The sequence below is a fragment of the Pipra filicauda genome, unplaced genomic scaffold (assembly GCF_003945595.2).
Source record: "Pipra filicauda isolate LSUMZ 115617 unplaced genomic scaffold, ASM394559v2 scaffold4_size7858003_pilon, whole genome shotgun sequence".
NCBI lineage: Eukaryota > Metazoa > Chordata > Aves > Passeriformes > Pipridae > Pipra > Pipra filicauda.
Window position 1 is genome coordinate 523752 of NW_024104643.1, and position 26165 is coordinate 549916.

Sequence of the window (26165 nt, forward strand, 5' to 3'; positions counted from 1 at the left end):
GTAAAATTTTATGTCTTTCAGATTTAATCTATATGTGGTTTTGTTATTAATATTTTAAGGAAATAAGTTTTATTAATGAAAAGATACCATGGCTTGCCATTTCAAAATTACCATTATATCACATGCCATTTCTTGCGTTTGAGATTTGGTATTTGGCTTATTATTAGCTTGCAGCATTCCTGGACCACTCTTTAGAGAGTTGTAGGGCAAATTCTGTGCAAGGTAAAATTTGTTCATCTGTGAAAACTGCCAAAATTGCTGTAGGAGATTAAAACTGTAAAACAGATTATAATTGTCATAGATTAAAAAGTTATCTCAAATTTTCAAAATGGAGTAAAATGTGACTGTTTTATCCTGTTTGAGTACTGTTTTGTTTACATTTGTGACTGCTGCATATTAATGGAATTTTGATTCAAGTAGATTAATCGAACACTTTCCAAACATCAAACTAAGTGTAAATAAGTTTTTAGTTTGCTATGGCATTTTACCATAGTGTCCTGAAAGTTGGTTCAGCAGATAACATAAAATATCTATAATATCCTTAACTAGTATAAAGAATACAACTTATTTGATGTCATGAATTTTTAAAGTAAAGTAATTTTATTCAATGATCCACAGCAGGGCAGGTGCTCTTGATCTGGGTTCGTTTTATGGTTGACTGCAAAAAGAATGTTGTTAAAACCATTAAGTAAAATAATGTTCTTTGAATTTGAGAGAAGATTTCTGTATAGATATATTTTGACACTTCTATCCTGAAATCATTTATTTGCAATATAAATCATACTCCTGAGATCATATTCCAAATGCAATGTGCATTCTGGAATCTTTTCTTTTTTTTCTTTTTCTTCTTTATAACCATATTCACACCACGGTTTTCAGCAGCACATAAATTACTTCAGCAGAACTTGTTTCTAATGTAGGCCTAACCATTATGTTGTCTAGGCTGAAAGCACTTTCTGGTACAGTGATTTTGTGATTTATTAGTATTATTTCCTGTCTGCAGCGTGACCTATTTTGCAAATGACATAGACTTTAGGTTAAAATGCTGTCTAAGTTCAGCTAAGATGAATGCATGCAATTTGGTGCTTTTTAGGAGTAGTATTGTAATCTGTACTCAAATAGTGAATGTCAAAGTAAAGCTTTTTATGACTAATATTCTGCTCTCAGTGCAAGTGTTTACATCTCTGTGTGATGCTGCATTCTGGAATCCATTGATATGAATTAATATTTTGCTATTTTTTATAAGTATACCTGTCTTATCTACCATGAATATGTGTTTTTCCTTTCCTAGTTGCTTTGGTAATTTTTAAAATAATCTTCATTTTAGAAATTCTTTGGTTAGAGTCCACATTAAAAGATAATTAATCAGTAATGTCACTTCTTCATTAACAGCGCCTATCGAATGGTTCAATAGACTCAAATGATGAAGCCAGTCAAGTTGTTGAACTTCAGGAACTACTGGAAAAGCAAAACTATGAAATGGCACAAATGAAGGAGCGTTTGGCTGCACTGTCTTCCCGGGTGGGAGAGGTAGAGCAGGAAGCAGAGACCACGAGAAAGGAGCTCATTAAAACAGAGGAAATGAACAGTAAATATCAGAGAGACATTAGAGAGGTAAGGAATTCACCACGTTCATGTCATTTCTTGATTGTTGTTCCTGTGATACCCACTACAAACTGATAAAGGCCAATCTATACAGGCAGCAAAAGTTGAGCACTGGTGAAAGCCCTTGAACATAAGAGACAGTAATATTAAGAAATAGTACTAGAAATCTATTCCTTTTTCTCAAGAAGTGAAAAAGTAATTTAACTTTCCTTCGCTTTCCTCCTCTAAATTTGTAGTTCTACTTAGTGTTCTCTACAGTATCGTCTCTTAGGCAGATGTTCTCAATATGTCTGGATGGGTGGCTTCTAGAATCTATTTTAGTATGTATTAGTTATCTTTCCTTTACATTGCTTTCTTTAATATAGGTATTTCATATGTATTTATGCACGTGTGTATATGTATACGAATTTGTATGCATATATTTAACCTGACCTCCATTCCCAGGAAGGTCACAGAGCAGATCAGCCTGTGTACCATCAGATGGCATGTGCAGGACAACCAGGGGATCAGGCCCAGCCAGCACGGGAGTGTGAGAGGCAGGGCCTACTTGACCAACCTTAATTTCTTCTATGAGAAATTAACCCATGTAGAGGATGATGGATGTTACCTGTGTGAACTACAGTAAAGGCTTTGGCACTGTCTCCAATGACATTCTCCAGGAAAAAACAGCTGCTCATGGCTTGGATGGGTATGCTCTTCACTGAGTGAAAAACTAGCTGGATGGCTGGTCCCAGAGTGTGGTGGTAAATGGATCTACATCCAGTTGGTGGCCAGTTACTAGTGGTGTTCCCCAGAGCTCAGTATTGGGGCCAGTTCTGTTATCTTTACTGATTTTCTGGACGAGGGGATCGAAGGCACCCTCGGTCAGTTTATAGATGACACTAAGTTGGGCAGGAGTGTTGATCTGCTGGATGGTAGAAATGCTCTGCAGAGGGATCTGGAAAGGCTGGATCAGTGGGCCAAGACCTATGGTATGAGGTTCGATAAGGTCAAGTGTCAGGTCCTGCACTTGGACCACAACAACCCCAGGCAGCACTACAGGCTTCAGGAAGAGTGGCTGGAGAGTAGCCTGGGGGAAAAGAACCTGGAGGTGCTGGTCAACAGCCAGCTGGACATGTGTGCCCAGCCACCAGTGTGCCCAGGCTAAGAAGGCCAGTGGCACCCTGGCCTGTATCAGAAATAGTGTGGCCAGCAGGACTAGGGAAATTATTGTCCCTCTGTGCTTGGTGCTGGTAAGGCCACGCCTCGAGTGCTGTGTCCAGGTCTGGGCCTCTCACTACATGAAAGATATTGAGGTGCTGGAGTGTGTCCAGAGAAGGGCATCAAAGCTGGTGAAGGGTTTGGAGCACAAGTCCTATGAGGAGCAGCTGAGGCAGCTGGGGTTTTCTAGGCCAGAGAAAAGGAGGCTCAGGGCAGACCCTATTGCTCCCTACAAGTACCTGAAAGGAGGTTGTAGCCAGGTGAGCGGTCTGTTCTCCCAGGTATCAAGTGACAAGACAAGAGGAAATGGCCTGAAGATGTGCTAGGGTGGATTTTAATTGGGCATTAGGAAACATTTATCCACTGAAGGGATGGTCAGTCATTGAAACAAGTTCCCCAGAGAGTGTTGGAGTCACCATCCCTGGAAATGTTCAAGAAACACGTTGATATGGCACTTGAGGACGTGGTGGTGGTGCTAGATTTAGGGTGGGACTTGGTGATCTTAGACACCTGATGATCCAACCTTAACAATTCTATGATGCTATGATGCTTTCCTTTTCCACCATTGCTACATTAGGTCACTAGGGCATTCTAACACTTCCACTCTATTTAACTTTTTGCAAATATTGCTCTCTCTCAGACACTTGATTGCCACTTGCTGTTTCTCTTACACCGGGTACAGGCTTACTTGCTTTCATTTTTTTTCTTCCTTAGCAAAGTGGCCACTAGTACATTTGCCTGTAGAATAATTACCAAATGCCAGTGCAAAATCTACCGTGAAATGTTTAGGTGGTAGTGCCTGTCATGATTTCATACAGCCACAAAAGATAGTTGTCCCAATGCAGAAAATGAAATATCTACAACAAGAAAAGGGTAGCTTAGTATAGTGTAACTTGGATAAGTTATTGAAATTCGTTTCCTGTGTATTTTAACAAGTTGCATATGTAATTACTGGGTTTTATGTTGTTTTTTTCAGCAATGTTCAAAAAGATCACCTCAATATGGTGCATTTTAGGACTAGCTATTTGGGTACATTTATGTCTAGGAAAATTATCTCGCTTACTTCAAGACTGCTTTCATAATGTAATCATACTAATTATGTAACATTATGATTAAGACATGCTTATCAGTAAATATTTTAATTGTGAAAGATTATGTGGCAACATGTAAGCCTTCTCAAGAGCCAGACACAACTTAAATAAAATTTTTTACTCTCACTAAAACTAAATGAAGAGAAATAAACAGTCTAATAGAGTAACGAATAATCTAGGTAAATTAGAGCTATTGACTTCAGTGAAGGCAGCTTTTAAAACATGAGTAAAACCAGCTAAAGATTTTAAAGAAGTCCTACCCATAACGTATATGGATAGCATACGTATATGCTATGGTTATGTTATGTATCCAACATCGTGGTCACTTGTTTTCCTGAAATTTCAATGTCGCAGGATGCCTGCTATATGTACTTCAGAAGAAAATTTTAGCAGAACCCAGGAATAAGAGTAGCAATTCGCATATACTTTTTTTCTCCATATCACTGTACTATGTTTCTATTATGTAACTAATCGGTTTTTAAATTTTCTAATCAGGCCTGCTGTTGTTTAAGAAGCAAACAAGTAAATGTGAGCTGTGTTTGCTATAATTTTTTTCATTGGAAAATAGAGAAACTAGAAAAATATACAAAAGATGAGGTTTGTTTCTGTTTCCTGTATTCAAAAGCTACTATATCATAGTTACAAAAATCCAAAAGAAAATAAATTCTCTTTAAAATCAAAGATTTACTGCTGAGCATACCTTACATCCCTGTCTACTGTTAGCATGAAAATTAAACTGGTATAAAATTATGTAGCATTTTTATTACATGGTTCTTGATGGGGGATTTTTTGTTACATTAGGCAATGGCACAAAAGGAAGATATGGAAGAAAGAATAACCACGCTGGAGAAGCGCTACCTCAGTGCTCAGAGAGAATCCACCTCCATACATGACATGAATGATAAGCTGGAAAATGAACTGGCAAACAAGGAAGCCATCCTACGTCAGGTGTGGTACCTGCATCATTCAGTTGCTTTCTTTGTACACAATGACAATGAATGCAAAAAAGGGGGCAGATTTACCGTGGGAGATTTCCATTAGCTTAATCTTTTCATTTTTAATCAACAGATTAGTTAATCTAAAATACCTTAAATTGTTAAGTATCTCTAAGTTTTATATCAGCTACTAGAACTGTGAATAACAATTTCAATGTGTACATTCAGTGTTGGAAAATAACTTTTCTGATAGTGTCTTGCATAAATGCACACAATAATATCCCCTAAGTAATGGAATATCTTTGATTCTTATGTAACAATTTCAGAATTTTATTTTTTAAAAAAATAGTCTGAGCTAAAAAAATTGCCTTCTGCAGGAAAGATCAAAATTTGCATAGAATATATTCTGATGATTCCACATAGAAGTAGAGTGCAAATAAAATTTTACAAAGCTAAGCACTCTGTGAATACGTTTTTAAAAAGTGTGTAACATGACTGCAGCTTTCTCTCTTGGTACTTTGTTTCCATGGTGATTGCAAAGCTGGAATGTAAACTGAACATAAAACACTGTTATTTGAAGAATACAATATAAACTGAAAGTTAACATGAAATGAATATAGTTCATACTGTATAATTCAAACTCAGCCTCAGTATCAGACTTCTTTTTCACCTGGCATGTCTTAAAGCAATTTAAAGTGCTATACAGGAAATTAGACTCTATGATGTGATAATCTCTAATTCTGTAACTGTATGCAGATATATTTACACACATTTGCATACATCCCTCTCTGTATGTGTGTATATATGTGCGTGACTACCTCTTCAAGGAAATTAAACCATCAGAACTTAAACTCTCCAGCTTCTGCCAGCTTCCTTAGACTATTTTAAGAGGTATTTTCAATTGTCAAGGAAAAAAACCCACCCAACAATGGAAAAGTAAGGTACATGCATCTGAGTTTTTATTGCTGCCAATGTAAGGAAAGGAAAAATCTTAATTCTGGTTTTTATTTTTTTGTACCTGTTTATCTGTCTTTGGCCTTCAGTTGGAAGACAAAAACAGACAGCTGCAAGAGCGTCTAGAACTGGCTGAACAGAAGCTGCAGCAGACAATGAGGAAGGCTGAAACCCTACCTGAAGTGGAGGCTGAACTGGCTCAGAGAATTGCAGCTCTGACTAAGGTACTGACTTCTCACTTCAGAAGCCACATTGTTTAACACTGATTTGCATCCCGATTCCTCACCTCAAGGACAAACCAAGCTGATTTGAAAGAAGAAAACGCTTCCTGATAAACATATGCCACAAGTTTAACCAGGAATGGTCTCAATGCTGTGTCTATAATTCTTAGCATTTTGGTGGCAGGAAAAGTAGTTACCTGTAAATTAACCTAGGCTATATTTACAAAGGAGTCGTGTATTTCCAATACATATGAGCATTACTTGCCCTCGAAGGATTCGTTTTACTGTGTAAGAATTTGTAATTTAAGGAAAAAGGGGTGAGGGAAGTCCCATTCCTACATGTACTTAGTTCTTCTGGACACTTTCATCCACCGTGTATATAAACAACACTTATTTTCATTGCAATAAGTGCAATAAAATCAAATCATGGTAGCTGGGATCATTTGTACAGCACAACTGAAGACAACTTGCAGTACATTCTTACAAGGTTTATTTTGAATAATTCTTTTTATCATATATCTGCAAAAACAAATGTGAAACCCTGAGAGGATTTCACACTGTTTTTTCTGATAAATTTATTATATGGCTACTATCTTACAGAGAAATAAGAAGATAAAGGTAAATTTTCACTAGCATGGTTTTCATATTTGGCCTCTAATCCTTTCAGGTGCGCATGTAATTAATACTATAGCTCAATTATTATCAGCTTCGTAAAGACATATAATGAAGTTTATTCTTTATCTCTTAAAATCAGACAAAAACGCATTTAAGAGATTGTATTACATCTAATTTGGATTTATCTAAGCTTTCCTTTCTCTATGGCTAAGGAATGCTTTTTATTATTTATGCATTGAGCTATTTTTAAATCTAATGGATTTTTCCAGTTCTCATGTTTTTCCATTTATAGTGAAGCCTTAAGTGGTGAACATCTCACTAATAAAGTCTGATTTTTAAATAATTTAGTTAAGAGGTAGAAGCAAAGAAAGAAAGGAAGGCTTTTGAGGGGGTTAGGGGAGGGGCTTTTGTATTAAGGTAAGATCAAGATTTTGTACTGTCCGCTTTAGGTTTATATGAATGGGTGGGAATCTGAAAGAAAGACTGAAAACTAGGGGAAAGGTGGGGAGGAATCCAAGAATAATCAGCAAAAAGAGCTACATGAAATACCAAATAAATATCATTACATTTTAATAAAAACTTAGGTGCACATAAGAGAAATCCTTTGGCGTTTTAACAATTTTTTTCAGTTGTTTCTGGTTCAGCAAGTAATCACATATTCTAATGCCCTCAGTAGCTTAAAAATGTTTTCTGTTTTAAGAGGATTTTTCCTGAATAAGTTCTCCAGCAATTAGCCATCAGTAAGTATTTTGCAGTCTCAAGCATGTCTTTTCTTGCAACTGCGTTTTTCCTTGAACATATATATGACAAATATTGTAAAAAGAAATCCCATTTCAACTGTGCAGAACATGCAGGGACTTCCATGAGATACTGTTGTTACTGTGACCATAAAGCTGCAATATACATCTCTGTTTGTCTTCTTACATTATTTCATGGGATGTGGTTAGCGAGCAGTAAAGAGAGCTGATGCTCCACCCCATTTCGCTTTGATGTACTTGATCAAAGTTTTTGCCCAGCAGGAAACTCTGTTAGATTGTAATGCTGGTTCTGTTAATTTCTCACAATTACATGAAAAACTGAAGACTTTTATTTTATTTAAAATTGTGCTGCCTTGGAATATATGACATGAAGAAAAAGGTCATATTTGGCCAACAGGCCAAATAAGGCTGTGGTTTATATATCTTGTATACGATGTCTTTGCAAACTTTGCAAACTTATTAAGGTGCTGGTTTGACAGCTCTGAAGTTTAAAGACCAGTTCTTTCAATGGCTCACATAAATGTAGCTCAGAACCAAGGACAGTGCTGTAGTCACTGCAGCTTACTTATGTAGTTTTAAATTAGCTAGCTGGTTTGGTCTTACCACACTAGCTATTCAATGAAAGCTGCAAGACCTGCCTAAGGGGCTGAATAATGTTGAATTAATTTTGCCTTGATTGAACTTTATGCCAACATACATGTTGTCAGTAGGATTCAAATTATCTGACTTCAGACTAGCCAAAATCCGTCTACCTGAGCAATGTGATCACTGCAATGTCTATGTATACTGAATAAAAGATGAGCCCCCAAATGAGTTAGCCTTTCTGTGCTGAAAAAAAAGAAAAAATCAAAACTGATTCTCCTTGCTTTTGTACTACCTCAGTGAAAGTGGCTTCTCTGAGATTAGTGAGGTTACAATCATATCAAAGAGGTGAGTTAAGCCTAACATGTTTTACATGTATTTTAAAGGAAAGTAATACGGGTTAACTGGAAACTATGCTTCACTGTGGGTAAAATATAAGACCAATTACTTACACGTGGAGACAAAACAGAGCAAATATATTCTGGATTTGGGTGTATTTTTTCCTCCTCAGATGTAAAAGATGCATGTTGCAGTTCTGCATTCAATTTTTTATACTCTGGCTCATAATAAATCTGGGTTGGAATTCTGTTAAAGAAGGGTATAGATTGAGATCCTTCTCAATTTTTAAAATTAGTTGGTTGGGGGGGTTATGTATATAAGCTAGTGAATGTCTTTTTGCTACTTTTCCATGCCCAAACTAATTCATAAGGAGTGAACTCCAAAAATTTGGACTATACAGTGAACTCGGATAAGTACCCATAAGTTAACATTAATCATTTGAACTTTTCTTTGGCTTTGTTTTCACTATGTTCTGCCCATTGGGTGAGCAACTGGAGGGTTAGTCAGCCTGTGGCAGACTAACCTGGAACAGCATGATCCCATACACTGTGCTGTCCTGCCTGGCCATCACACTGGTATCTGTCCGGTCATGACAAGTAGCACAGCTCTCAGCATGTATCCCAAGATTTAGGTGTTGCCATGATTCATTGAGCCACCTTCTACTCACTCTCACGGTATTGGTCACTTTGCCTGCCCTGGAGAAGAGGCAGTTCCTAGAAGAAAGAACTTCCTGCCAGTATTAACTACACCTTTCTTTATCCTGTAAAGTGTTCATTTACCTCAGAAGGGACAGACATTAGAGCATCCAGAATCTTCAAATGGTTAGTTTGTCAAACAGTTTCTCCTTGCATGTATTCAAGGAGGGGTCTAGTAGAGATGACCAGAATCCATGTACTTCCATTTGCTCACTCCTACTAGTCCCTCACCCCTGGGGTGCTTGTGCAGCAGAGGTACCATGTCACTTCTCTGATCACAAGACAGCAGTCAGCGTTTTACTCCATCATTCCTGTATGAAGCTCACCAGAAATACCAACTGTGCTTTTCAGCTGCATTAGAGAAGCACTGAGATGGAGAAGAGGAAACCATAATCATAATAAACCACATTTAGCATAGTAACACTTTCAGTTAATTTTAAAGGTGATAAAAAAATGACTTGAGAGTTAAGGTCGGTGAGACACAACGCTTGTTTTGTGACAGTGTGGGGATGTTGTTGATGCAGGAAAGTAAAAAAAGAAGGTCTGCAATGGAAAGGATGCAAGGAGGGGAAAGAAGTTCCCCTGCAAGGAGCGGATGTGATTCATACAGAAACCTCTCTGAGAACAAGGGAGAGAGACAAGATGATGTGTTATCTGGAGAAGGAAGTTGATAAATCCTCTTATGAATTAAAAAAAAAAAACAAACAAAAAAAACCCTTTATTGGAGAGGAAAGCCAAGGAAAACTTCATATTTACAACACATTCCTGTCTTTTCAAAACACCCCTCTTATTGTGCTTCCCTTTTCTCAGGAAATTTTGCCCTCATAGGAGGAAGAAATGAGAGAAGCAAATTTGACAAAGCTAAATGGAAGGAATTGCTTATTAAATTTAGGAGGCATAGAAAGTAGTGGGGGAAAAAAGGAGGGGAAAGAATGTGTGAATATGTAGTCACTGAAAGGTTGGTGCTTAGAAAAAGGGGAGATTTAAGTCAATGCATTTTGTCACATTTGTAACAGGTTAGACTGTGAGCATATGATCACACATTTTCACCTTCAATTGCATAACTCAGTTCAATAATGCATTCTTTGTTCTTGAATAACTCCCTTATTCCAAAGATAGCCAAAAGAATGCATACCATAAGAAGCCAGTAGAAAATATGGAGACTGCAGGTGTTCAAAAGTCAGTCTCAAAACATGGGAAATTGGCTTGTACCATTAGAAAATTTAGATTTGTTCCTGCAGCTCAGCACAAGGAAGAAAAATTCTGGCACCTGTATTATACTTGTGCTTTCTACATCTGAAATTGGATTTTTTTTTTTTTTGACTAAGATGCAAAGACCTAGGAAATGTGCAGTGTCAACAGTAACAGACGATGTGAAAGCAGTATCTTTTTTGTGGATACATTAGCTGCAGGAGCATCAGCAGAGTTTTAACAGGGTTAGAGAGCATAAGCTGCTTTGGTGTTCCCTCAATGCAAAGTTTTCCCATCTGTTACTAGTTTGTAATGGCTATTTCTTTGTTATTTCATGGCATAAAGAGTGCAAAGTGAGCATTAAGACTCATGCTAGTTTCTTATAGGGGTCAGATGTAGTTAAGTTTTTGTCCATGTATTTTTAATCCAGTTTAAGATGCACAATTTCCCAAATTTATTTATAACTGAATGTTCTGGCTAAATGCTTTAAATGACAGTTGCTGAATACCACACTATGTGTCTTACTAATCCTCCTGTACAGAGTACTAGCAAACGGGCATGCAAGTCTTATATTAAAAAGAAGAATGTAGGGGAAGGTCTGCCAAGCAATGTCATGTGAATTCCACTTTACAAAGTTTTTAACTCAATTAACTCTTAGTAAAACAAGTTGGAAGAAATCCAACTTCTGTTTATGAACCTCAGAGTCCACAATCGTCCCTTCTGTCTCGTGTATATAAAATTCTGCAAAAGAAACATAACTAGCACTGGTGTCTCAGCCTCTGCCTCGTGCCTCAAACAACAAGGCAGAGATGGAGATATTCAATACTTTTATGGTAGGCTGCCAAGTCTCTCAAAGCCAATTCCAGTGGGAATGTCTGCATCTGAATAACATACATGAATGACAAAAAAATGTAGCTGCCACAGGTGTGTCAATCGTAACAGTGTGGCCTGAGGAAGTCTGTGCAGGAAGGATTTGCAAATCCCTTAGCAAACAGCTGATTTTCTGGGTTTTTTTTGTCTGGAGGGTCCCTTTGAGACCAAAGTTGGAGCCTTTCTCAGCATAAAGGGCAATGGGAGGTGTTGAAACCCTCATTTTTGGGAGTATGTTCCCGTTAGGCACACCAGTTACTGGAGCTCTTTGTCTGCAGGTGGGTTTCTGCAAGTGAGAGAAGATAAGAGTACATGTGCTTCTGTCTCCCTGGCCCCTACAGAGGACACCTTTTTGATTTATGTCCCTGGTGCAGGGGCTGCTCATGCATTTGGTGTGTAATAACGAGTGGTTAAAATCCCTAAACAGCATTAGAGCCCAGGGTAGGTACTAAGTCTGCATACTTGTGCTTATTCTCTGCCAGATAAGAATTTAAGCCTAATTATTTAATATCTTGGTTATAAAATAACTTGATTCCTTTCGAGTAGTTCAGAATAACACTTTCAGAACAAAGGGTACATATAAGAAACATAAAATATTCTAATACGTTTGCAGTGTTTAGAATAACGATATTTGTTTTGATTCTAAGGCATATTGAATTTTAATTAATTTTCAAGTCTTTCTATCCTACCAAAGAGATGTAAAGGGAGATGAATAGGGAGATCAGCTCTGTTTCCTTTTATGCTGAAATATGAAGTGCAGGTACTCTGAGATACATTCAGGAAGACTTTTTTACTAAGAATTTACTTATCAACATTTTAGTATTCTAGTGAAATAACTGAAAACTATAATTTACGTATACCTTAAACATATACCTTCCTGAGCTAGATCTAGTACCACAATTATTTTATGCATTGAAAAGACATTTCCTGCTAAAGGAATAAGGTATGGCACAGTTTGGACTAAAAATTTACTTTTTAGTTTGAAAAAGAGTAAATTACACAGCTAACTAGACAGGCCGTCTTTTCAAGGACAAGTTATGACAGACACGACCACATTTCAGAAGACTTAAATGAGATCCCTTCCAACCTAGACATATTAGTTAGTTATCTTCATAGTTTGCACTAACCTGTAATTAAGTGTATGGGAGCAGTGAAGATTAAGTAACTTGCTTTTAAAGTTTGCAGTCAGCTAATGAAGCTTCTAAGGAGTTTAATTTTTTTAGGAAGGTGCCCCAGTGGGTTCTATGTCTCCCTCAATGAAAATGGCTTCAAAAGAGGTAGAATTACTTAAGCTTTCTCTGAGCTTTGATGGTTTCAATTCATCTCATGACCCTAGGAGATGCATTAAGGGAAGGCCGTGGACCAATAGTACAGCCAGGACTCAAAAAAAAGAAAAATCTATTTTCTACAGAGCAGGATAAAATTTAGTCCCTCCATGGAAGGCATAGCATGGTCTGCTGTTCTGCAATTACAGGGACTTAACTTTCTCTACCCTGTCTTTTTATTTACCCAGTTGGGAGAGGAAGCAGTGCATTAACACTGGTGTACTGAAGCCAACTAATACATAAAACTGAAAGATAAGTTAAAGAAGATCATAGAGGTACTGTCACAGGTCCAAGTCATGATAATTAGAGAAAATAGTTTCAGCTAATAAATAAGTTCAAACATATCGCACTATGCCTCCTTCATGATCAGAAACAGTAACTAAACTTTTTAGACTAGTTTAGTTACAAAGAGTTTCCCTTAAACGTTGCAAAAATCTGAGTTTTGTGAATATACTTAATCTGAAAAGAACAGTAGTGATCTTCAAAGTTAAGCAATATTCTTGTATTTATACAAAGCAGGATTTTCTCATCTTCATCTCAAAAGCTACAGCTTATATCTATAAATCTCTAGATCACAGGCTTCTTTTCTGTATGATCTTTTGGTCCTGATAATACTCCTGAGTTTAAGTTCTGAGTAATTTTAAGTTATTATGAACATCTGGAATTACTTTGGTATCTATTCTTAATTATCCCGATGAATCATTAGTAGATAAAACTATGAAAAATAGTCTCACTAAAAAGATACAGTTGTAAAATTAGTATTTCTTGCGCATATTAAGGTTTGCTCATGTAAAGATGGAGTTCAGGATCTCTTTTTCAGGGAGGGTGAATCTGACAGAGTGAAATAGATTTGACAAGCGCAAGCTCACAACTCAGTCATCAGTAGCACTATCTGTATGCCTTATGCACATTCCTGTTTCTATAGCAACAAAACCAATATAGCATTTCTCTTTCTTTAAGGGCTTTTTAAAAATTTTGAATGATAACATAGACTTGTTTTATATGACAGTAACATGAATATTCATGTTTTGCAACAAATGACCTAATTAAGGTCAACTCCTGTCAGAATTAGTAATGAATGTTTGGTTGGATTACCGCTTCTATACTCAGTAGAAACTTTTCATTATTATTAATGAATTTTTGTTTATAGGTTCTTCTTTTATCTGATGACCTTGATCTTCCAAAGAGATCCACCAGGGTGGATCCTTTCAAAGGGATAAAAACTGTATCGTTTATTTGGATGAAAGGGCTTTATGTAGTGTATTCTATAATGGAATACGAAAGCTTGAGCCTTGCCTCTTTTGACATTCTGTCTGTTTTCTAGAAATTAGGGAATGTACCATGACATTGCATAGTGGTGTAACTGACCTATCCATTACTTTAGTATTTATGCATTGTTTTCATTCCTAGAAAATGATAGAAGAATTATAAAGGAATTTCTGATGTTGGCCTCTGAGAGTCCTGTTCTGGTGTTCAGTTTATCATAATTAAAAAACAAACAAACAAACAAAAAACCCACCAACATTAGATTAGACAGTGTTGCTTTGAATCCACTCTAGTAATATGTCATCAGCCAGCCATCACTAACCTTGAACCGCCATGTGTAGGTTGATAGCTTTTTTAGCATTCCATTATTTTCAGTTTCCCCACATCAACTGCATCTTATTCACCAAGTATCAGTGTAGTTTATTCCATGTAAAAATCTGTCAGTTAAAAGTATTAAATTTTCAGTCACACTTTTCTTTTAAGCATTCTGTGCTGTGTTCTGTTCAGTGTCAGTGTCTTTAGTTCTGATTTTTCAATTTTGTCCCTCTCCTTTTCCTTGACTTGTTAGTCTGATCCAACCTCTTCTACCTCATCTGATGATTATCAATATGTTATGGAAGCTAAACTACAAGAAATGATCTCCATACGTAGGAAGGTAGTCCTACTGGACTTTACTTTCTATTGCTAAATAGAATCCATCTGATTTGTTTTCATTTTCTTTGACTTTTTTTTTATTGATAATCAACCATCGTGCAGTTCAGTGCTTCAGGAGCTTACAATTTTACGATGGCAGGTTTGTGTTCAAACCATGCACAGTCTGCATGTTACATTTGGCTGATTTCATTGCTCATAAATAACTCCAATGTTTTGCTGATGCTTGGATGTAACAGGCCTTTGTAGCTGACACATTTCAAGCAATGCTGTTCAGCTGCCTGTTTAAATAAAATTTATTTTTGGAAAACTAAGTTTGCAGTTAGTAGTAGCTTGCTTTATGTTTTGTTCAAACTTTACTGAGACAAAAACTTCCAAAGTCACTTAAATTACAGAAAGAGTATTTCTATTTTTTTACAGGCGGAAGAAAGGCATGGAAACATTGAGGAACGTATGAGACACTTAGAAGCTCAACTTGAAGAGAAGAATCAGGAACTTCAAAGAGTATGTGTATTGTAGACATCTTCTGTTCACTTTTCTTTTAATTTGTTGGTATAGTGCTACATTATGCACTCCAGCACCCAAATCTACCTACTAGTAAATGTTTTATTTATAACAATAATGGCAGCATCTTCCCACTTTACTTACCCATCTTAATATACTACTTAACACCTAGTTTCAGAGTTGAAAGTATTCTGCTGTTACAGAAATGAATGTGCATTAATCACTAACTGTAATTACATTTCCAGTGGATTTTTTTAGAGGTTATAGTTACCATGTTTTTTTATTAATTTTTAATGATGCGAGTCTGTAGTGGTTAATTTTGGACCCTACCAATCTGTCTCTTCTACATTAAAGGCAAGGCAAAGAGAAAAAATGAATGAGGAGCACAACAAAAGATTATCGGATACTGTAGACAGACTTTTGACAGAATCCAATGAGCGTCTGCAACTACACTTAAAAGAGAGAATGGCAGCACTTGAAGAAAAGGTACAGTGCAAAGAGCAGTATAAGGTTTATCTTAATAAACATTTTGCTGTATGTTCTACTTTTATGAGGATGGAGGCTGATTTTGTATTACCAAATACTACCACAAATATGGTCTAACTTACACGTTCAACTCTTAATTCAAGAGTGCGCTCAAGTGTCTTTCCAGAAGTACTGCAAATATGCTGAACATTTTGAGTTCTCGTTTTATCAGCCAAGAATCTGATGAAGAGCTTGTAAAGGACCAATGCATGAGAGGGTATGAGGCAATGAGAGGAAGTAGACAAGAACTGAGGAATGACCACATTTCAGATGCGCTATCAATCCTTATTTAACCTGCTGATTTTACCTCACTTCCTCTGGGAAGTGTAAAATGCTGTCACCACAGAAGAAAGAGCATCTACCCTTGGAGAGGGAATATTGTTTACAAGTTTTCCATGATGGGCAATGTGGTGGGTTGACCTTGGCTGGACGCCCTGCCTATCACTCCCCTTCCCAGAGGGACAGGGGAGAGAGTAAGGTGGAAAAAAGTAAACAACTCGTGGGTTGAGATAAGGCAGGTTACTTAATGCAAAAAGCAAAGCGAAGCTTGCACACGCAGAAGCAAGAGATAGCAGGGTTTATTCTCTACTTCCCATGAGCAGTGATGGTTGGCCACTCCCGAGAAGCAGGGCTTCGGTACATGTGGCGTTTTCTCAGCAGGCAGCCATCGGACAGTGAATGCCCCTCCTCCTGCTCTGTGCCTCAGCTTTTATATCTGAGTTAACGTCACATGGTCTGGAACATCTCTTTTGTCAGTTTGGGCCAGCTGGACTACTTGGGTTCCCTCCCAGGATCTTGCCCTCAACCAAGGAAGGAATGTTACAGTGCTGGTGCTGTGCTCAGCAGCAGCCAAAACACTGGTGTGTTATCAACACCCTTCTAGCTACCAATGCAAAGCACAGCACTGTGAGGGCTGCTATGGGGAAATGAATTCCAGCTCAGCCAGACCCAATGCAGGAGACAAAGTGGCCCTGCAAAATTCAAAGCCCCTGACCAAATTTATATTTGCCCTCCTTAATCCCTCCCTCTTCTTATTCACCTTCAGTCTGATCTGAGGGGAATGTTTCAGTATTTTTTCAGAAGGATATTTCAGAACCTCTCAGATGATGTTTTAATGGTTTACATCACTGAAACAAAATGTTGTACAGAGCAAGAAATAGGCTTGTCAAAATAAGAAGCTGGGAGAAATAGCTGTGTAAGAACAAGACAGTTGCTCAACTGAATGAAGATGCAGCTTTTGCTGTTCTAGAAAACACATGGTCCTACACATTGGAATTCTCTCCAGCATTTAAAATTTAATATGTAACTGAAGCATTAAAGAATTTTAAAGTCGAGTGTATATGAACTTTGCAAACTTGTACACAGAGACTATATACACTACATGTATAAACTGATATCTGATATATTAGCATATCTCTAATTTCTTTCTTGTTTATTTTTTTCTTCATTTCATTCTAGAATGTTTTGATTCAAGAATCTGAAAGTTTCAGGAAAAATCTGGAAGAGTCCTTACATGACAAGGTACTATAGAATATTGTGGTATTATCTGTATTTATTGAAAGATGTATATTTATTATTTGGACATATGCATATGGTATATTAATTATCTAAATATCATGTAAAATCTTCCTGACATCAATGATAATTCCTTTAATTACCCAAATGCTGTAAGTAGCCTTAGAAGGTCTCTAGTGATTGTTCTGAGCTAACTTCATGGTTGATATCCTAGCCTCAGGAATTCAATACCAAAATTCATATTAATTTCACTGGCTCTGGAGTTTTGGTTCTATGAGTTTTAATTCTGAAAAAGTCTTATTTAACAGAAATGTATGCATAATTGGTTGCACTTTCATAGTGAAGAATATAATTTCTTGATAAAATTCTTCTTAACAGATGCAGTGGCATTATGCTAAATATAGATGAAGGTGGCCTTTCTTCATTCATTGCAAATTAACCCCTAACACTATATAGTGAATCAGTCAAATAGATTATAAATATTTGTCCCAATCTGAAATACTAGGAGTTTTTTTTGAAGTTATTCTTTCCTTGAGCACAGTAGAATACTGAAATATGTCTGTATTCAGATTCACAGAAGTGTTTTTGCAATGTATCAAATCCATTTAAAAGCAAGTGTATAGAATTATAAAAATATAGCTCCATTTGATAGTAATATAAATATATCATATGGCATCCAAAATCAAGGCCTTCAAGGCATTCAAAAAGTTGTTATTTTCATCTACATTCAGATAATCTGTAGAAAGGCAGCAAGATTAAACAACCTGCTCCACTGCCTCACCACCCTCACAGTAAAGAATTTCTTCCTAATATCTGAAACCTACCCTCCTTCAGTTTAAAGCCATTATCCTTTGTCCATCACTGCATATTCTGACCCAGAGCTTCTGTTTCCCACTTTGAAGGGTTTAGGTGTTCCATTTTGATGAAGAAACTGATGTAGCAATTTCAAATGGATATAATAATCAGATACTAATAATCTCTAAATAATTGGCAAATGTTACAAGTAGAGTATCAGTCATCTCAGTAATTCTATTCAATCAAGAAATACTTTAATAACACTATAGTAATGTTTCATTAATAATAATAATTAGGTAGTAATAATTACTGAATCTGATATTACTTAGGTGCAGATCCTTATCCTTGCTAGGACTTTGTAATACTGAACATTTTGAACTGTAGGAACAGCAGTGTTATATCTTTATACCACATTGTTTCTTAGTTTCTTTTAATATTCTTTGATTTCACTTTATTAATAGATGATAATTATTTGTACAATTTGAATTTCATCAACTCAACAACAGCAAGAAGTATAACTGTAGTTCAACAAATCACCTAAAATGCAGTTGTCTCTGTGTCTCTATCAGTAAATAAAAAGGCCAGTATGCAATCTCATACTCTCATAGAATCATTTAAGTTGGAAAAGGTTGAAGATCACCAAGTCCAACCAGTAATCTTGCAAATGGCAAATGGTGTGTCACATGCTGAACTATGCCTGGCACAGTGCACAAATCAGCGCTGGTTCTTTTCCTCACCCTGGCTTCATAAGAGGAAAAAAAGAAGTTTCAAGGACAAACTTGTCCTGCCAACACTTCCAGCTAGTGGTAAAGTAGTAGAGTCCTATACCACCTTGTAAGGTAAAACATACCCAGGTATTCTTCCCAAGAATGCCAAGGCAGTGGAAGGATTAAAAAAGGTTTATTTCAGATGCAAGGACCACTTCTTAAGGATGCTGCACACACATGCCTTCTCCAAGGCTCTTTGGATCTTCTCTCTCTCCTCCCCCACCCTCTCCAGCCCAAGGAGGCCTTGTACACTTCTGCAAACATGTTATTTCTCTCTGCATACCAGAGAGATAGCTTGCTTACAGTCTCTCCCTGCACCTTTCTCTGAAATGCAGAAGGAAAGAAAAAACCCCATCTAACTCATTTGAGAAGGCACTTTACAGTCTTCCTAAGTGAACTCCAGTTCTAGCTTTCCGCTGCAAAATCTTGCACAATCGCACCTGCAATCTCCTCTTGATGCATACATCTTGTTAGCAGTAACAAGACTCAGCTGAGCTCCCTTTTCTTATTATAGTCAGTGTTATGTGCAGTGTATCTTTTCTTACTTGTTTAACTTTATGAGAATAATATCTCCTAAAGTAAATATATTTTTACTATTCTTATTTCCAGGAAAGACTTGCCGAAGAAATCGAGAAACTGAGATCTGAACTGGATCAAATGAAATTGAGGGCTGGTTCTTTAATCGAACCCACCTTATCAAGGTAATATTTAAAGACCAAAGTTTCCTCGCCTTGAGTTGAAATTGAACATAAACATAAGTGTCAAGCCTTTGCAGCAGGGATTTGTTCAAACCACACATAAATATAGTTATGTATTTCTTTAAAAATGTAAAAATTTTTGCAATGATTATTGCTGTTGCTTTTCACTTTTTTGATAGGTAAACGGAGCATAACATCAGTGAGTATACACTGAAATATGACTGAGATTAAAGAAAGACTTTTAAATTATGAAATATTTTGAAAGGTATATCCAAATACCCTACTTTTTTCCCAGACCTTAAAAATAAATTTGAAACTATAATTTTTAATGCTGTAATTGATCAGCTATTTATGATCATATTTATTCTATCAATTACATCTAATTTTTTTTTATTAGCAAGACATAACTCAGCTGTGCTTAGTGTGCAGCAAAAGGCCACAGAACTTCAGCTAAAGATGAAGGCGGTATTCAGAGACATCTGAAAATACCCTAACAGGACATTCTGATTCTTTTTGGTGTAAAATCGAATGGAAACAAGAGTAAGGCAAATACCATAAAAATAACCTCTAACAGCTGAAATGAATTTATCACACTAGAAAGTCCTTCTTGCTTAAAAGTAACCCTTGAGATAAAATTGTTATTTTATTGATAATTGTATGCCTTATGCTGTTTTCACAACAAGCAACATGTGAACTTTTAAAACCTGCCAGCAAACCTGCCAGCCAAAGCTCATGGACCAAGGCTAAATCGGGAGCTCTCTAATCATCTGAAGTTATTCTTGTTCCATAGTTTTTTTTCTTCCCTCAGCTATTGCCTGCTGATTGTTGTCCTCAGGCATCTTGCTCAGTACCTGGATATGGTTTTTCCCTCAACCTTTTACTATCTCTTGGAATAATATTTTTCTATACATGGAGAAGTGTAAATCAATGAAATTCCAAATGTGATGCTTATAATGGTTCAAATTTTTGTTCCTTTGGGAATGGGCACTTTTTTGAGAGTGCTTGCAGGGATACATGCTATTGAACTGCTGCAACAAGCAGCAAATTTGATTTTGGAGAAGAGCAGCCTTTCTTGCTGCTTAGATGGGTATCATCAGCTTGTGCTCTGTAAACAGGAACTGATTTGCTCTTGTCAAAGGGCTGTTTGAACTTGATAAGCTATCTAAACATCTTGGGAATCCAGCAGGTTCCACCAAACAGTATACTTTCCCTTCTGTAACCTCACCTCGTAAAACTACCAGCCCTCTCAGGCATAGGAAGTTATCAGCATTAAATACTTCTTGTTCTCAGCCCGTATTCAGTTCTGCATTGGCAGGAGTTTGTGCTTTCAGCAAAATAACAAAGCTGGTCAGCAGATAAATATCTGCAGCCAGAGACCAGAACCTGGACTGTTTCTTTTGTTCTGCCAACTTCCTCCACAAGTGCCAAATATTATCGATTACCAGAACAAAATTGAGATCCTTACTGTATACAGAAGGTAAAACCGGACACTGTCCTATGGGGTTTTTTGGTTAAATTTCATTCTTTTACTGTGATCATGCTATTCATATACTTTTATGTGGAGATTGCTGATGTATTAAGAAATAGAAATTGTTTAGGTCTCTACTTCTGAGGTTGAATGGTGCATAGAGCTTTTGCTCTTCTGACTTGGCTATGTGGTCCATGGTTAGGATGCTTCTATTGCATCATGCAAGGGACTTTTGCTGCTGCTGTTTGACCTAGGACAGAAAGGCCAGGGAGCATTATTTGCAGTCAAGAAAAGATACGCTGAAGTCACCCCATATATGCCGCACCAAAATATCCCAAGACCTACCAAGACTATAGGAAAAATTGAGGGTTAAAACTCTGAAAAGTGCCATCAAATAAAGATGAATAATTCCTAATCGATGTTAAATATTGCAGGGCAGTTCACTAATATTTTCATAATGTAGAGCACAGACTTACAGCAGGAAAGCTTTATTGTTATGCTCACTCATGTACATGTAACATGCTTACAGTAACGTCAGGTATATTTATTCAGGAGAATAATAGAAGGAAAATATACAGGATAGTACATTCAACTGCCAGTTCTAATTACCCAGAAATCTGCTTTTTTCTTGTCAAAATTTTGGATGGTAAGTTTTTCTGTACACATAATTTTTTTGTTTAAAAAAAGAAATCTGTGTTTCTCGACTGAAGGTCATTAGATTGTTGTTGTTATTCCTATTACTCTCTCAGTCCACTTATGTGATTTTGTTTATAGGCCTCACCTTGACACATCAGCAGAGCTGAGGTACTCGGTGGGCTCACTGGTTGATAGCCAGTCTGACTATCGGTCAGCTAAAGTGATAAGGCGACCTAGAAGAGGCCGGATGGGAGTACGAAGAGATGAACCAAAGGTTAATCCCCAATTTCTTCTCATATATTCCCTGATAGGAGAATGTATTTCAGGCTGTTAAACTTACAGTTTGTTGTTTGGTTTTTTTCCAGAAAAAAACAACAGCAGAAAAAACAACCCACCATACTTGACTATCTGTCTCTTCTTGGTGTCTTTTTGTGTAAATTTTCCTGATAGTAATTGTACACACGATTTGCAGTTATGTGAAAATATATCATTTGCAGTAATATTGCAAGCATTAATGGAGAGTTAATCACTGAATAAATATTTTTAAATGCTAGTTGCTTTCCTTTCCCATTTTTTAGAAGTTTGACTTTGCAGTTGTTTTCCCTGATATAAGCTGTATACATCCTAATTCCTCCTCAGGTAAAATCACTTGGAGATCACGAGTGGAATAGGAGTCAGCAGATCGGTGTTTTGAGCAGTCATCCATTTGAAAGTGACACTGAGATGTCTGACATCGATGATGATGATAGAGAAACGCTTTTCAGCTCCATGGACCTGCTGTCACCAAGTGGCCATTCCGATGCCCAGACTCTTGCCATGATGCTTCAGGAGCAACTAGATGCAATCAATAAAGAAATCAGGTATGCAGTCTGAACCAGCTGGGATGCATTTATGATTATAGCTTCAAGCTTCCTTTAGTGCTTGAGTTCAGGTGCCATTCATAACAGTTAGGAAACCACCTGTACATTTAAAGGATTGATAATGCATCCACTTTCAAGAGGAGAGTATTGATTGTGTGAAGATAACAATGGCCTCTTTCTTTTCTAACCGTAGAAATTTCTTTCAAAAAATGTTCCAAGCAGAGAATTGATGGCTAATTGAAGAGAAATAAGTTAGAGAAGGCTAGCACATCGCAGATTTGATAGATTGTTGTTCACAGTCCTCTTTTCAAGGTCTTTGTTATGCGTGACACCACTTACTCAGTAACAACCTCCTATCAGAAATATTTGATTTCAGTGCTCTTCATGCTTTCTTCTGGTGATTATCCCTATGTGACGTCCAATATAAGCCATGTTTTCTAACATATGGTTTTGATTTTCTCTGTAGACACAGAATATGATTTTTCATACTCCAAGTTGGATTATAGTGCTTGGAAATGGGTAGTGAATAAAATATATCTTAATTTCTGTGCAAATTTAATGAAGTGATAGAGAATCAAATTACATATTTTAATTAAGTGATTTTTTATAAATGAAATAATATTTTAGGTTTAAAGCATTCCTACATGTTTTTCAGGAAGGGCAACTTTGAAAAAGCTTGGTGTATGAAAAACGTCCTCTGATTACTGACTTTTTCTAGAAAGAGATGAAGGAAAGGTTACTAAATTTATTAGGCACTTTCTGGTAACACTATAAACATAAATACTGTGGCTAAAAATATAATCAAAACTGGATGGATTATCTTTTGCCAAATCTGTCTTTCTCTGATCAAGGTTAATCAGGGGAGAACTCTATTGGAATATATTGAATTTTAATAACTTTTCTGTTCTGAGGGAAGCTTTTTGTTGCAAATCTACATATTTGCTGATCCCAGAATGTCTTTATTCAGATAGAATTACACTGCTGTTTTCTCAAACCTCTTATTACACCTGTCAAGATAAAGAGTCAAAGAGATGTGGTTTTGATATTGGTGTTGGGAAGGTAAATTCCTCAAAACAGTGTATATAAAAGAGAGAACCTTAACCATATTTTCTGTTGTTACAAAGAAGTCAGCGCTGTGACCAATTTAGGAAGCTGTAGATGTAACAACTATATTTGTTTTTAAAAAACACTTTCGTCAGTTTAAGAAGTAATATAGTAAAGGATTCTCATGAGGAATTGTACCTGCGGGTGACATAGTGGGATACTATTTGTGCCACCCTGAGTCAGATCATTGTTTTACTTAACTCAGCATCTTGACTCAGATGTTAGGTACAGTTTTATCTCAAAAAGGAAGCAACAGTGCCCTTTGTATATGGCCATTTTTACTGGAAGTCTGCTGATAGTAGTTCATTTCCCCTACTCCTAATCTTATACTGAAGTATAGGCTTTTATTATCACCACCATAATTATTAAAGGACCAGGTAAGTAATTTTGTATTCTTTTTTTTTTTATGTGGTTCAGGAAAAATCATTCTACAAAGGATAGTCATATAAACTGTACTGCATTTCATATTTTCTTGGTTTGTGGGTATTTTTTTTCTTGACAAACATGATATAAAATGATTTGAGTTATCAAAAGAGATTAAAAATGTATTTTGCCTTAGTTTTTTTTATTATACAAGATGATTCAGAATTTAGATTACTAAAATGAAAAAAAGATTGTTATAATTCCCTTTCAAAATATTATTGGCCTTTAAGTTTCTGCCATGCCTTATTTCAAAAAGAACTGTAGACATTTTATACAAATTCTGAAGTGCATGTTAGGGAAGAAGATTTATCACAGCACAGGAATTTTTAGGTTTCTATTTTTAATGTATTATGTTTTTATTTATTGTACTTGCTTCATTTTGTTCTGAAAAGCCTGGTTCACAGTTTCAGCTTCCCCAAACTTTGCCTTCACTCATTAAACCTAGATCCCTCCTCATTGCAGAAACAGACTACTCTTACTATGGGTTTATGGGTTTACAAACAAATGTTTGATTTCAAAGATATTTTTCCATTCTAGGTGCAATCACAATTAAAAACCCAAACTAAAGAACCCAATGGAAGCGTCCTATTGAGGTGATATATGTTTAAGAATCTTACAGTGCTTGTCAGCAAGAGAATATTTTAATGAAATTTACTTAAAAACACAGTGCTTTAGAAACAGATACCATTTTTTCATCAAATTGTAGAGATGAAACAATTTGTTTTGCAGGTTCTCTTTTTTCATTAATAAGGATTATTTTAGCAATTCCCTTCTTAAAGGCCCAATTTCATTTGACTTTGAGCTTTAGCAAAAGAAAATCAGATGAAGGCAACATAATATTGGAATTAGTTATCTATGGTAAAAGAGATTGTTAACCTCCCTACCCTGTACTGTCTCCTTTGCAAAAGAAACAAGCTTACTGAAATGTCACACGTCAAATCTTGCTGTTAGGAACATTCTTCAAACAGGTTTTGAGAATGGAGAAGTTAAGAAAAATAATTTTATAACTCTGATGATTATGAAAATATCCTTTCTAATATTATTTTTTAGTTGACCTACGATATTCATCTTTGTTTCTCTACTTTCAAATCTCATTTGAAAGGAAATAGTTTTTAGTTTTGCTTCGGGGATATGAAGAGGGAAATGCAACCACACTCTTCTTTTACTTAATAAGGTTAATCCAAGAAGAGAAAGAGTCAACAGAACTGCGTGCTGAAGAGATAGAGAACCGAGTGGCCAGCGTGAGTCTGGAAGGCTTAAATCTAGCCAGAGTCCACCAAGGTACCTCCATTACTGGCTCAGTGACAGCATCATCACTTGCAAGCTCATCTCCTCCCAGCGGACACTCAACTCCTAAACTCACCCCTCGCAGTCCAGCCAGGGAGATGGACAGAATGGGGGTTATGACACTGGTAAGAAACTGTGACAGCAATTTTAGGTGTGATATTTTTCATCTTAAGTGCTTAATCTTTTCACTGTATGAGTGGTTCGTCTCTCTAATTCTTTATTCACTTCTTCATCATACATACACAGATAGCAAATTCCCTAGCATATGGGCATTTGGATGGTTTGGGTCTTTGTTATAGTGGTTTTGAGCATTGCATAATTCACCAGGGACATAATGATGTGGGGATCAAGGACCACTGATCACTGCAATTACTGTAATCAACTTATATGTAAAAAATGTTTACTAATGGAAAGCTCTGAAGTGATACAGTTATTACACAGTAGTCTCTGGACTATTGTTGAGTTTAAACTTTCAGGAAATACCTAGAAGACATTAAGAGCTTCCACTGCTTCATATATATGATCATTTGGATATACATTTTGTTATGTGTACTCTTTTATACTTGCAGCATTTTTATGACAGTATATCATGCACTCGAAATAAATACTTTATAAGTACTAATAATTCATTTAACAGATATATTTCAACATTATAAGCAGCACACACATAGATATCAAGCCATGAAATTACCATGCAAAGCATTTCTAACATTATCTTTGAGGACGCATTCAAAAATGCTTGGTTTGATTTGAAAAGGGATTTGCAAAAAAATTAATTTTGATCCTAGACAAAAAGAAGCAATGCGAGTCTGTGAAGGTAATATGTGTCAACATATTCAAGCTGTAAAGCTCTCCTACTGATCAGAGTACAGCCACAGTGTTCAGTGTGAGCTACAAACCAGTTTGGAGCCTGGGTGAATTAATCCATTTAAGCACTAGGAGAGAATCAAAGCAGCCCACTCTGCTGATCTCCACATACAGGGAGTAGAAGAGGGTATGTGTAAGCCCATTTTTTATTTGATTTTTCTCAGGTAATCGTAACGTTCCCATTATAGGAACGGACCTTGTGGTCCGTTCCTTGGAAGAAGAAGGTAAAGCCTCTCATCAGAGGGAAAATGAACTTTGATCTCAATCAGAATGCAGAAATTAACTATCCTAGCAGAGAAGGTCGCTAAGAGCAGCTGGGAATAGAGCCTAGCTGTTCATTCTTCTCAGTTGGGAGTAGGGACTTTTGCAAGTGATCATCTAGCCAAGTATTACCTTTTCCTCAGAAATTAAAACTACT

The 26165-nt window shown here is 36.5% G+C and overlaps 1 protein-coding gene across 13 annotated transcripts in view; it reads left to right on the top strand.

Annotated features, from left to right (window-relative positions):
- Positions 1–26165, top strand: part of PPFIA2 (PTPRF interacting protein alpha 2) — a 324459-nt gene that overhangs the window by 254759 nt on the left and 43535 nt on the right. For 8 of the 13 annotated variants that reach the window (XM_039386745.1, XM_027747811.2, XM_039386744.1 and 5 more), the window contains 11 exons: positions 1393–1614; positions 4698–4844; positions 5875–6009; positions 14216–14302; positions 14719–14802; positions 15157–15288; positions 16786–16848; positions 19014–19105; positions 21345–21480; positions 21846–22066; positions 24768–25005. In XM_039386745.1, coding sequence (XP_039242679.1) covers positions 1393–1614; positions 4698–4844; positions 5875–6009; positions 14216–14302; positions 14719–14802; positions 15157–15288; positions 16786–16848; positions 19014–19105; positions 21345–21480; positions 21846–22066; positions 24768–25005 — 1557 coding nt within the window. The remainder of the gene's footprint in view (positions 1–1392; positions 1615–4697; positions 4845–5874; positions 6010–14215; positions 14303–14718; positions 14803–15156; positions 15289–16785; positions 16849–19013; positions 19106–21344; positions 21481–21845; positions 22067–24767; positions 25006–26165) is intronic. The other 5 variants (XM_027747817.2, XM_039386747.1, XM_027747828.2 and 2 more) reach the window with 1 other exon arrangement.